The following is a 13084-nucleotide window of genomic DNA, read 5'->3' on the forward strand; positions in this document are numbered from 1 at the left end:
TGCCAAAGTCAGAAAGGAACAGGGCTGCTTGCAGCCACAGCTTGAGAGGTTTTTAAGGGCCACATCGGCAGAGACAGGCTTGAAGCATCCTGAAGCCGGCTGCCAGGAAATTAGCTCCTCGTTTGCAGTATGCAGAACATGTACGGCGGCTTCATGATTTACTCGCTCATCTGCTTCACATTGCGCCTACTCTCCCTCGCGACTGTCCTGGCGTACGCAATCTTCTGTTGCAAAACAGGAGTGAAAATGAGCACTGCAGCGTGGAAGAGCTGTGCCACTGCCCAGGTAAGCGTGGCCAAGCCTGGCGGGGACACGGCCCCTCCGGGGAAGGGGGGGTGGGTGGAGTGACACAACAGCTTCGGCGACGGGAGGCTGTGGTGGTGGCTTTGAGGACAAATGAGATGTGTCTGGTTGATGTGATGTGATGCTTGGGGATAGCAGGATACAGCCCCTCAGTGAGGGGGTGCAATGATGGCTTTTGGGCATAAGGATGGGTGCCGTGGGGGAAGTGCTGATGGCTTTGGGGACAGCAGGAACGGAGCGGGAAGGTGTAATAGTGGCCTTGGGAACAGCAGGGATACAGTGGGGACATGTAAGAGTGGCTTTAGGGACACAGGGTGCAGAGAGGGAAGGTATGATGGTGACTTTGGGTACAGTGGGGGGATATGATGGTGGCTTTGGGGACAGAGAAGGCAGAGCAGGAAGGTGTAATGGTGGCTTTGGCAATAGAGAGGACACAGTGGGGGGATATGATGGTGGCTTTGGGACAGTAGGGACACAATACTGGGGATGAGATGGTGGCTTTGTGAACAGTGGGGACACACAAGAAGGTGTGATGGTGGCTTTGGGGGCAGAGAGGACACAGCAGGGGTATGTGACAGTGGTTTGGGGACAATAGGGATTCAACCCCTCATCAAGGAGCTGTGACAGCGGCTTTGGGGACTGAGGGCACAGAGTGGGAAGGTATCATGGTGGCTTTGTGGACAACAGGACTACAGCCCCTTAGAACATGGATGTGATGCTGTTTTTGGGGACACAAGAAGGTGTGATGGCAGTTTTGGAGACAGCAGAGACACCGTGGGGACATGCGATAGTGACTTTGGGGACTGTATGGATACAGTGGGAATGTGTGATGGTGGCTTTGGGGATAGAGGAGACACAGCAGGAATACCTGATGGTGATGTGGGGACAGTAGGGATGCAGCCCGTCAGAGGGGGGATGTCACGATGGTGTCGGGGACAGTGGGGCCCCAGCAAGGAGGTGTGATGGTGGCTTCAGGGATAGAGGGGACACATCAGGGGACTGCGATGGTGGCCTTGGGGATGGAGTGGACACGGCAGGGAGGTGTGAGGGCATTTGGGGACGGAAAAGGGACACGGCAGGGAGGTATGGCGGTGGCTTGGGGACAGTGGCGATGCAGCCGCTCAGCAGGTGGCGGTGGCTTTGGGGACAGGCGGGCTGGGTGCGGGGGCGCGGCGTCTGTGTGCACAGCGGCCGGGCAGAGGTGCGGTGCCGGGAGGTGCCCGTGCATCCCGGGCGGCGGCGGGAGCGGCGGCCCGGGGCGCGTCCCGCGGGTCGCGGCGGGGCGGGGGTCGCGGGGCGGTTGCCATGGCAGCAGCCGGGCGGCGCGCGCGGCCGGCGGGGCGCGGCGCGGCGCGGCCCCGGAGCGTACCATGTGCGCCCGGCGGCGGGAGGCGGCGGCGGAGGGGCCACGACGGCGGCGGCTGCTGCTGCTGCCCTGCTGCTATAGCTCCGCCGCGGCGGGCCCGGCGACCAGGAGCCGCTGCGTCAATGTAACGGCGGGGACGGGGGCGGAGGGGACGGGGAGGACGAGGGGGGACGCTGAGTGGCATTTCCACGCCGCGCGTGGCCGGGGGGAGAGGGGGGCGGAGGGCGGGCGGGAGGCGTTAAAATGGCGGCGCGCAGGCGGCCCCCGCGCTAAACCGGCCCCCGTGGCTCGCCCCGCGCCGCCGCGCGTGGCACGGAGCGGCCGCCGCTGCCTGCGAGGTAAGGCCGGGGCGGCCGCGGGGCGCTCGGTGCCCCCCCGAGCCGCGGGCGCCCGGGGACGGGGGGCGCGCTCCGGGGAGGGGGCGCGGCGGCGGCTGGTCCCGGTCCCGGTCCCGGTCCCGCTGCGGCTGTCCCGGGAGCGCAGGCGGGCTGGCCGCGGGTGCTGGCGCGGCTCCGCATCGCTCCTTTGTCTGGCGGCGGCGGGCCCGGACTCCGCTCCGGCGGGCGGCTGAGGAGGGCGGCTGGCGCGGTAGGAGCGTGGCGGGGGCGGCGTTCCGTTCTTTAATAGGAAAAAAAAAAAAATCACAAAACCCACACCAGAACTAATTTTTGCAGCCGAAAGTGTTGCAGGCGCTGCCGTAGCCCCGGACTCCTGGCAGGGTGGCAAGCCCCTGCTCGGAGTAGCGGGAAGCGGAGTTGTAGTTCTGGAACAGCAGCCCAAACTCTCCGGAGGGCTCCGGCCGCCGCAGCGGCGAGAGAGGGGCCGGAGGGGAGGGGGGATTTTTTCTTTCCCTTTTTTTTTTTTTTTTTTTTTTTTTTTTTTTTTTTTTGACTCTTATGAAGACATGCGCATTTGTTCATTCTTGCCACCGCACTGGAGTCTGCCTAGAAACAAAGAACACAGCCTGGCGAAGTTGATGCTGGCTCCCAAAGTGTCTGGCTTTTCTTTTTTTTTTTTTTTTTTTTTTGGCTTTCTTTTTCTTTTCCTTCATTTACTTGTGCCATCGGTAAAAGCTTCGAAATGTTTCCTTCAATTATTCCCATGTGCCTGCTGATAGAAGCAATACACCCCCGGCTCTCCCCTTCGCCCCCCGCGCCCCTACCAGGCCAGGTTACGCATTTTGAAAAGTGCAGCCATGATAGACAGAGCAAGTTCTCTCTCCCATTTTGCCCCGGCCCCGCGGTGTGACAGCTCGCAGGAGGTGTGCCTTCTCACCGGGAGCCACCCCCTTGCTGAATCATCGCCGAGCCATGGCCGGACAGCTCGTCCGCCCGGGCAGCGGAACATTCCCCGGCCGAGCATGAGGCGGTGGCGGAGCTGAGGCGAGGCAGAGACCTGTTAACATTCGGCTCAGGCGCGGCAGAGCGGCTGCGGGGAGAAAACCTTCCCGTTTCATGGCAGCGGGAGCCGTGGATGCAGTTCTGAGCTCAAAGGCAAGACGTGCGCTGCTGTAAGGAATATCCCCTGCCTTTGAGGTAGTGAAAGTCCGACTGGCTGGTCCTGCAGGTTTTGCCTCTGAAAACTCCCCTCTTGCTCAGATAGGCTCCGTGTGCGACCAGCACCGGGCTCGGGGAGTGATGTGGGGAATTCGTGGTGTTGTGGCTTTTAGCTATAATCTTATATTGTGTTTGCATAGAGAAGTGTATGAACAGTAGTGTCGTGTCTGTGCTATTTGCCCAAAACTAGTTTATTCTGCACTGATGGAAGTCATTGCCTTTGTTACCGCAAGGAAATAATGACTTAATCTTTATGGGGCTTGGGATGCGAGTGTGTCAGATGCTGAGGTGATGTGAGGTATCCCTGCCTCCATTCAAAGGTTGCCAAAAAGTAAGAGAGTAAGAGGTGGGATGAGCAATTTTCAGCTGGGGTGTATCAGGCAAGACTAAATTGCAGCAGTTGTTGGACATGTAACATGATCCTGTAATTAGAGTGAGGTTATAGTCTATACCATGTTGAAACTATCGGGTGTCTGTGTTGGATCAGTCTGAATTAAGCTAGTTATTCTGGGATTATACAGAAGCAGAAGTAATGCAGTTCAATTTTCCACAGAGCAGCTTCTATGGGGTTGCAGAGATGTTTTCCCCCTATGGGTCCTCCTTGCGGGTGTTTTGCTGTTAAGGTAGTATGTGGAGGCTGCAATGGTGCTGCTGTCTAGGTTGGAGAAAGACCTTACATGGCACAGTCCTGCTCCTTGGAGCTTTGTTTACTAAAGAACATCCAAATCATGCGTCTTGGTCCTGGGAGGGAAGAAAATTCTGAAGGGAGGACTTGGGGGGTTCAGCTTCATGAAGAAGTGAAGGAATTAAAGAACTCTGTAATTTGGTCTTAAAATTTCCCTGCCCCCATTATTCTCCATACCCCAAGAACGATGGGTATTAGCAAGTCTGGTGGAGAGCCTGCAGGCTGTGGTCTTTTCAGTGCTCCTGCCAGTGGGGCAGGATCTTCCTGGGGCAGCTTCAGCGGCTCTGGTTTGCTGTAGGGTTGTTCTGGTGTGGAGCTGCACAGGGAGACCTGGGAGGCTGTGCAGAGGTACAGTGTGTGGGCACCAGCTCTGCTCACGGGTGCTAATTTCCCTTGGTGTGTGTGTGTATATATAGACATGGTATATATTTAAATAAAGTCATTTTAAAGTAGAGATGGCCCAGAAAAGTTTTGAGAACTATTTCAGTGTTTTGAGTGTTTCTTTTTCAAAGACAATGGACTGTGCTGAAGCTTCTAGGTATTATGGGATGTGCTGATAGCAGGAGAAGGAACAGACTACTTTGGGCTCAGTTGGCCTTCCTAGGAGCAGCTGAATTTTATGTGTGCACCTGGTTTACAGCTGTGTGGCCACTGCAGATCTGGTTCTACCTTAAGGGCCTTTTGGGATATGTTGGCAGGGGCCCAAAGCAGACCTGGTGGTCAGCAAGGAAATTAGGTACACGGTGCTGTAAACTGTCCTGCCTAACCTCCTGCAGCATCTGGCCAGGTCAGCAGAATTCAGCGTGCCACGTCCTTTCCTCTGTTGTGAGGGAGTGAGGGACCCACATGGAGAAAGAGGGAGTGGATCTGGACCTGTCATTCCTCCCTCCCAGTGCTGGACCATGTGCTGCAGGGAGGTTACTGACAGTCGGGGTACTGGGTACTTGTCCCTCTGAGATGTTGAATCCACACAGAGGACTTTCTAGAGGTTTTTGTTCCACAAGCAAGCAATGGGGGCCTGCTCTGCCCTCTTATTCTCTGCTGGGAAATGGCTGGCATAAGACTTATGTGTTATTCATAGAACTTTACTGACCTAGAAATTTTCTCCCGGGCTTGTCCCATCTTGGCAAGAGGAGTACGTGGAGCTTAGAATTTTGCACTTATGATGCCATCACATGTGAAGTTTTGAGGGGCTGTTCTGCACGTTTAAGGGAATCTCAAAGTGCAACTCAAAAACTTGTGACTGCAGAGAGACAGAGAGGCTGGCTTTCTTGCTTTTTGCAACATAGCTTGCAAATCAATTTTGAAGCTGGTGCTCTTGTGGAAGTGGTTCTGCTTCTGGTCCTATTTTCCAGTCTTTTACATCCTTATAATGTAAGAATAATCTTGCAGAATAACAAGAAAAAAAAAGATGCTAATTTTAGCCATCACTCAGCTTCTCCATGTGGTCACAGAAGTGGTTGTGTTGGCACAGGGACTTGGGGGGCCCAGGCAGGACTGGAGGATGCTGGGCCATGGCATAACTGCATTGCTAATGTCTGGCAAATGGATCTTGCTAAAGGCACAAGTCAAACCGTGGCTGGCCTAGTCACCAGTGCCTGCAGGTCAGTCAGGAGCCTGAAAGCAAATGAAATTTCTCTTTGTGGCTAATGCAGGGACACGTGAAGATGATGAATCTACAGTTGGGATTTGGTGACTGATGCCCACAGTAGCACACCCCTTCTGTACTGGTGGTTACAACTTGTCTTTGTCAGTGGACTGAACCATTGCATGACTCAGATGTGTTGGGAAAGAGTATGGAGCATTCATAGGAGCAGGCATTTTGGACCATGGACATACTAGAAGTAATGTGTGGAAACTGGGTACTAGGAACGTGAGGCTACTCATTGAGAGGGAGGCTGAGCACTGAAAAGCACAGTTTGCTAAGATCTCGATATCCAAAGGTAGTAATAGGAGCGATGGTTCTCTTGGTGGGCTTTGAGAACAGCGCAAACATCCAACCAAAGAACTGCCACGTCAGACAGACATGGCATCTTGCATTTCCATTGCCCAGCTCCAGCCTCCTAGCAGCCATCAGGAAAATGTGAGAAAAATCTTCTGCAAAATGCTAGAAAATCTTGACTGGGGAGTGACTGCAGCCTGGAAGCAGGAAAGAGAGGATGTCTTTATTGAACAGTGTGTGTTTGCTCTTAAAATCCCTTAAAAGCTCTGAAGCTCAAGCTTGCTTGATTTGCTGTGTTTGCCATATGTAATATTTCAGTGAGAAGTTTCAATTCAGTGTGGTTGAGTTGATGCAGCAGTTCCTTTTTAGGTGATAGGGATCCACTTACCCATGTGTAATGTACTGGTTTGCTTTTTAGACTGGTTTTTGGAGGGGGGAACTGTGAGCTTCATTTTAGTTGGTGTAGTCCAGACCTCTGGGCAGTGCATGGATCCATCTCTAGGGCAATGCTCAGGTTCTAGTTTGTCATACTATTTAAACACAGACTTGTCTCTTCTGCTGAAATTCAGTCTTTAAGCTGGAGCATTTATAATAAAACATTTTGTAATTCTCTGTTCACCTCTAATGCAACACCACAGGTTTCCCAGGCTTTTTATCTGTGTCTGCTGCTGAAATAGAATTCCTTATCGTGCCCCCTAAGTATAGAAATTGTATAAATGGATCCTTTTAGTTTGTTTTCACCAGATTTCCATGTGTGCAAATTGCTGCCCCTGGATAGATGATTTACCTGAATTTGTGCTTGCAATGCTTTTGCAGTTGGTCACCTCTTCCCTGCTAAGCTATGCAGTGCATGTTATTCTTTTAAAAGGTGTGTATCCTCCCCTTTTTCCATGCCATCTTCCAGGAAGGATTGCCTACCTAGAGCGATGTTATCATCTCCCATTTTAAATGGTGTCAGCAGATATTTGTTTTTTCCCTTCTCTCATTTTGATGCTAAGTACTCGCCATGGGAATGAGTCGTCTTGTATTATTCACATGGAGTAAATCTGTGGCTTGGCCTGCAAATTATAAGGCCCTGCTGAGCGAGGGTGAGTGCCTTAGGAGCCCAAGTAAAGGTGCCAGGATCTGTTTGCCTGGGCTTTTTTTTTTTTTTAAAAGCACATAGGCCGATAGCAAGCTGAAAAAGCAGTGGCCTTCTGAGCCGGGTATTTTATGTCTGACGGCTTCTGAATGCATAAAATCAGAGAGAATGTGTGTGTGTAATCCGATCTGCTCTTGAAAGCCTTGTGGAGGGCTGCATGCTGCAGACATAAGCTGTGTCAATAAGAACTCTATTCACCCTAGGAAAACAGCCTCGTGATCAGGTTTGATTGGCAGGCTTCCTAAGGGAGGGCCTTTTTTTGAGAAAGAACTCTGATTTTTTGGCGGTACTTCTGACTGCCTTTTCGAACTCCCACTTATTGTTCTTTCCCCTTGATAAACTTGGATATTTTCGCTGGGAGCTTGCTGGGGCAGAGGGAGGATTTCATGTAGCACTGTAACAGGAGTGTGGGGTGAGTTTCCTTCCTTGCAGTGCAGCTCCTTTGCCAAAGCTGTATTTTTGAGCACGAACATGAGGGATTTAAAAGAATATGAGGTAGGACTGGAGGTCACTGTGTGCAGGAGTGTGTACCATACCCTTGTGCGTGCTCAGGGTACTGTCTTGCAGAACAGTGGCACAAAATACCCATCCTTGTAAAAGTCTTGTATGGTAATGCACAAAATGTGTGGCTGGGCATGCTTATGTGCTTTTTTCCCCCCTTGGTTCTGCAGATGTGTATGTTATCCAGACGTGTTGTTGGATGAAATTCTGCTTTTGGTTATGTGTCATAAATCTGCTGTGAAGGCAGTGTCATACTAATGGCTGTAATTTGCTGGTTGCTATTAGATATAAACAAAATTAAAAAAAAAAAATTACTCAAGGCAAAAATCGAATTCTGCTTTATGAAGTATTCTACACCTGGCATGTAATCTTTTAAAATCTTGTAGGAAAAATCTGCTTGAGCTGATAAAAATTATACTTATGGGATTTGCTGAAAGCAGAATTCTAGTCAGAATACCAGGTTCTGAGCTGCTGTTCAGTGTGTACCATTTGTGTAAATGGCATTTTCTGCTGCATTACATATGTGATATTCAGCGTTTGCTCTGCTGAGGTCTTAAAGCCATTCTCTTTGGCACTGAGTCACTGGTTTTAACAAAAGAGATAATGGACTTTCAGTTTTGCATGTATCTTTTTTTTTTCCAAGTCCTTTGGTCTATCTGTCACTTGTCTTAAAGCTTCATGTCCTTCGTCAAGTGATGATTTGAAAATTAGCTCATCTGTATGTCTTTCTGGGTTATTCTTGTAGCTGCAAACAAAAGCTTTAAAATATAATTAGAACGTAATATGCACGAGCTCAAAAAAAAATATGCAAAGCTATTATTTAAGAGAAATGCAATTATGTTTTGAGCCAATTGAGGCTTGACTTAATTTCTCAGGTTTTGTTGGTGATGATGTAGTAAAACCAAAATTAACTCTTGAAATATGCCTGTCCTGAGTCAGGAATTTGGCTGGTGAAAATGTAGAGAGCCACTGAAAGAAGGGGAATCTCCTTGTAGGGAAGCATGTCCCTGTGCAGTTTGCAAATGGATGCAGCATTTGGGGTGATTCCTGCAGTTCCATTTTCCTGGCTCTTCCCATCTGAATCTGCTTCAATAAAGGCCTGATCTTGCCTACAACAGCTTTAGTAACAAGCTGTCCATTTTAGGTGGGATTGGCCCCTGAGCAAACAGTGTGCAGACTTTGGCAGCCATGGACAGGGCGAGGGTGGGCAGGAAACACTGGCTGCTGCTCCTCTTAATGTGGGGAGGCCGCAGCTGGGTGATTTGTTTTTACTTCCTGTTCCCAATCTGTTTGGGTCAAAAGTAGCGGTGTTTTTCCATATTAAGAAGTTTGGCTTCGTTCTGCTATGCAGCAATAAATTTTACACCGTGCACAACGTGTTTCTTATATTTCAGAGACACTTGATTGCTGCCTTTGACTTTTAATTTGGACGGTGAAACCTTTATTAGTGCTTTCTCTGTTGCACGACCTGCTTTTCAAGGAAAACAGAAAGCTTTTCTTTTTTTCTTCTTTCCTTCTGTTTTGGAAAGAGCCTTTGAAATATCTCACAGGTCTGTAGCTGAGCAGAGGGAGGGAGCTGGCAGGTCTGTCTGCCATGCCTGGCTCCTTAGCAGGCTCACAGGGAGATGGGGACACCTCAGCCTGATTCTCTGCTCCTGGAGTTAACTGGGATGCTGGGACTTAATTCATTAATGCTCATTAAGGATTTGGTAATGTTTTGGTGGAAGGTTCCGGGGCTGTGTGGTGGTGAGGTGTGGTTGTGCAATGCAGGACTGTGATGCTGGGAGGAGCCTGTGTGGGTTGATGGACCAGTTGTTAAAGTGGTCCTAAAGGCTGGAATGGTGAGCTGTAAAACATCCCCTTGTCATTGACGGGAAATCTGCCTGGTAAAGGACAAGCTCTGAGCCATGGCTGACTGCTGGGAGCTGTTCTCCAGAGCACTGGGTTAGTCCAAAGCATGCAAAATGTTGCCACAGGCCATAGGGTGCAAAACTAATGGAGAAGAAAGAATCAGGCTCTTTGTGCTCTCCCTGGTTGGGCAGCAGAGGTTTTTGGATTTCTCTTACCAAAATCTGGTCAAAACTCTTAACCAATGCTGGTCACTCTTCTTAAGTTGCTCAGTTGTAGGATCTCCTACTCTGCAGCCAGCAAGTCAGGATGGATAAATTTTTTTATGGCCATACCAGGTATCAGTGGGCTCCTTTCAAATATAGGCTGAACATTTTTATATAAATAGTAATAAGCAGTGCTGGCCCAGGGGGCTTGTATTGCATTCAGATACATTTCAGTGAAGTTATTTTTGAAGTACAAAAAAGAAACAGTAGCACAGAGCCATCCGGAGGGTTACAAGTGGTTTATCCTCCTTTCTCTTAAGCCTCCAGATGCTGGAGTTGTGTCTGACTGAGGAAGTCAGAGTGCAGAGGTGTTTTGTGAAGCCTCCATGCCTTTAGACAGACTGCCCAGGTTTTTTCCACCTTGTGTTTGCACTTTACTCCTGGATCCACAAAAACACGCCTCCATTCCATGTACTCTGCTTGTTCCTCAGACCACTGATGAATTTGGCTTGACTAATTACTTAGTGAAGCACACAGACTTGGTGTGACTTGTCACACTTGGTGTGACAACCTCAGTGCCCTTCATTAAGCAGAGCCTCCATAACGAGCTAATATTGGCGGTGTCCCAAGTGCCCAGGCGTGGTCTGGCTAATGAAGCAGCACCTCTCACAAGGTGCTTGAGGAAGCTGCACTTCAGGTCATGTAAATAAGGAAACCAGAGTGGGCTGCTCTCCTGCAGGATGAACAGTGAGCCCCTTCCCTCCCGCATCTCTGCAGTGAGGTGACACCTCCCCTGCTGCCTCTGGGTGCAGCCAGCCTCTCCCCCTTGCTCACAAGTGTAGGCAGTTTATCCCCTTTCCTCCCCGTGCCTGCATTGCACACTCCCTTTGACCAGTCTGCCCAGGGCACCTCTCTTGGGTGGCTCTCTCAAGGGTTAACCACCTTCATCATGATTTTCAGGGTCTGCAGAGCAGTGGGTTGAGTAGGTGTGATCCACATTTCTTCTGAGACTGTGGAGATGAATACAGCGTGTAGGGCAGATTCTGCATGAGGTTTTATGAACCTTGCTGAAGGGAGAGACTGCTGGGTTGGGGACTTTCCAGCTCTGGTGACTGTGTTGTAATATGACTCATTCAATAGCTGATGCTCAGGTACCAAAGCTGGAATGAGGATACTGCTGCCAAACACCAAATTCATTCTGTGTCCTGTGTTAGGTGGAAGGTTATGCTTCTGACAAGACCTTGAGATCTATTAATAAGGTACAGGGAAACTTCTCATGTGTTTAATAACAGATTTATTTATTTTCTGTACATTGCCACCCACTTGTTTTTCTGGAGATACCTGGATTTCTAAATTCAGCCCAGGTGCAGAGACTGTTGTAGATACCCCTAGTTGGGTGGTAACACCATTTTGCATGCCAGATTATATGATAAAGTTTTCCCCTAGATCTTGGAACATCTTGTGGGGAATGTGTGGATTTGGGACAAGAGGTAGAAACCTCTTGACAATTGGGCATTGCCAAGGCAGAGCCATTGGCTGCTTGAGCTCCCTGGCTGTGCCCAGTGCTCTTGGCTTCATGGGTGCCACGAGGAGCTAAGCCTTGTCCTTCATGCACTTCATATGTTTTTTGGCACTGAAAGGTGTGTTCTTTTTCCTCACTGGTGCTGTCCTCTTTGCTTTGTCCTGAATGCTTATCATGGCTGAGGGAGAGGGCAGGAATTATACCAGGGCCAATGCAACCTGTGCTTGGGTCAGCTGGAAAAGGTGGCTGAGCTGGAGGATGCCCAGTGCTGCAGGAGAGCGTCTGCATAGGTGAGGCTGAGTCAGTCTCTAGCAGCCTTTTGCAAGGTGCTGGGGTTTTTTGCTTTAGTAAAACACTCTAATAATTATATACTGATTTAATTAAAAAATGCTTAGAGCATCCATTGCATAAGGCCATGAGCTAAGGCAGGTGCCTTTTAACAGCAGTAATTCCCTTTTTGAAACAGAAGGACTGGACAGTTGAATTGGACTGATCCCATGCAGTGGCACTTCACCACACACTATATTTCGGACAACTGCCCACTGATTCTGGTTTTGTAGGTGTGGGATGTGTTGGCTTGACTTCCCAATGTAGGGACCAGGAGAGCAAGTGGGGAGAATACCACAGTCCAGCCAAACATGCCAGGTTTGGGGCTGACTGGCAGTGATTTGCAGGTTTTTTGACATGAAGTTTCCTTTCTCTCAGTAAAATGTAGATTTAAACACTTGTGAGATGAATTTTTAGTGCAGTAATTCGTGATGTTCAGCAGCAAACACGTGACTGGTGACTTGCTTGTCTGATGGCTTTCTCTTGAGCATCCTCAGATACTTCTCTGTCAGTGTCATGATGACTGGGGAGAGGGATTTTATAGTTGAACTGGAACTTAAATTTCAAAAGGAGTTTTTTCTCATGAAAATAAATCTGTGTTTGGCTGGCTGTAAAACCATTAAATTCCTAATGGGGTGGTGCAGAGCAGTGTCTTCAGTTTGAATCTGAACAACAATGAGGAGCAACTCAAATTTAAAATCAAGTTTTGGTCACCAGCAACAGGCACATTTTGTTGGTCCCATGTGTCTATGACATGTGCTGGTGTTGTGGCATGTTCCACACTGGCAAGTGCCAGCTCCCTCTCCCTGGCAGAGCCCAGGACTGAACACCACTTGTTCTGTCTGCAGGAGTGACACTACTACAGCACAAGTGAGACTTTCCCTTTGCCTGTTGATAGGCAAAGAACCCATTAGGATTGCAGAAATGTCTTCAGAGATTTATGCAGCAATTTTAACATCCTGTCTTCCTTTTTTTTTTTTTTAGGTTAAAGTAATGCTACAAATACTTCTTTTTATAAGACTCCTAATACAACAAAACTGTCAAGGGAGATAAGTCCACTATGGTGATTATTGTCCAAATATAATAACTTTGTGATAGGCAGAAAGTGAGTCTGACTACAAATGGGAGTGATTCTGAGAGGAAGGTAAAAAAACCTTAATATTCAGAATGATAGAAGAATGAATTTAAATTCATTTAATGTCAGTAATCTTTGTATTATTAACCATAATCTGCTTCCGAGAAGCATACAGACATGGCTTCTTTTTTTCCCCAGCTCTCTGTAGAACTGCATTAATAAGAACAGAGTGTTTCTCCTGACCTCTGCCTTTATACTTTGAGCTCTGAAGGGCACACATTTTTCACCTGTATTTTTGAACGGTATCTGCAGGTAGTGAAAGCCGCCACAAATAAATAGCAAACTGGGAGCATGTTACCATAGTCCCAGATCATTTAGGAAGGGGTTAATCCTGCAAGGTGCTTACAGGAGAGTAAGAGCTGCAATCTGATATCCTTTGTGGGTGGTTTTAGGATGGTCTTGAATCTGTGTGTTGCCAAAGAGATTCTCAGCAGGGTGATCTTAGGAGGAAAGTGAGTGTAAGAGGGTGCAGGCTGCTGTAGTTTTGGATGCACAACTTTCTGGATGGTTTATGAGAGGGGAGGTACAAATGCAATGGTATAGATGAATTTG

The 13084-nt window shown here is 49.0% G+C and overlaps 1 protein-coding gene across 11 annotated transcripts in view; it reads left to right on the top strand.

The window, feature by feature from the left end:
* Positions 1-1373: 1373 nt before the first annotated feature.
* Positions 1374-13084, top strand: part of MBNL3 (muscleblind like splicing regulator 3) — a 92060-nt gene continuing 80349 nt past the window's right edge. For 3 of the 11 annotated variants that reach the window (XR_004148308.3, XM_021548437.4, XM_021548438.4), the window contains exon 1: positions 1678-1793. Coding sequence is in view for 2 of the 11 variants with exons in the window: in XM_077786507.2 (XP_077642633.2) it covers positions 1389-1793 (405 nt within the window). In the remaining 9 variants the exon portion in view is untranslated. Of the gene's footprint in view, positions 1794-1869; positions 2008-2546; positions 3205-13084 lie in introns of those variants that run through there. The other 8 variants (XR_014952422.1, XM_077786507.2, XM_077786506.2 and 5 more) reach the window with 7 other exon arrangements.

This window comes from Lonchura striata, chromosome 4A (assembly GCF_050655825.1).
Source record: "Lonchura striata isolate lonStrDom1 chromosome 4A, ASM5065582v1, whole genome shotgun sequence".
In the NCBI taxonomy this organism is placed as follows: domain Eukaryota; kingdom Metazoa; phylum Chordata; class Aves; order Passeriformes; family Estrildidae; genus Lonchura; species Lonchura striata.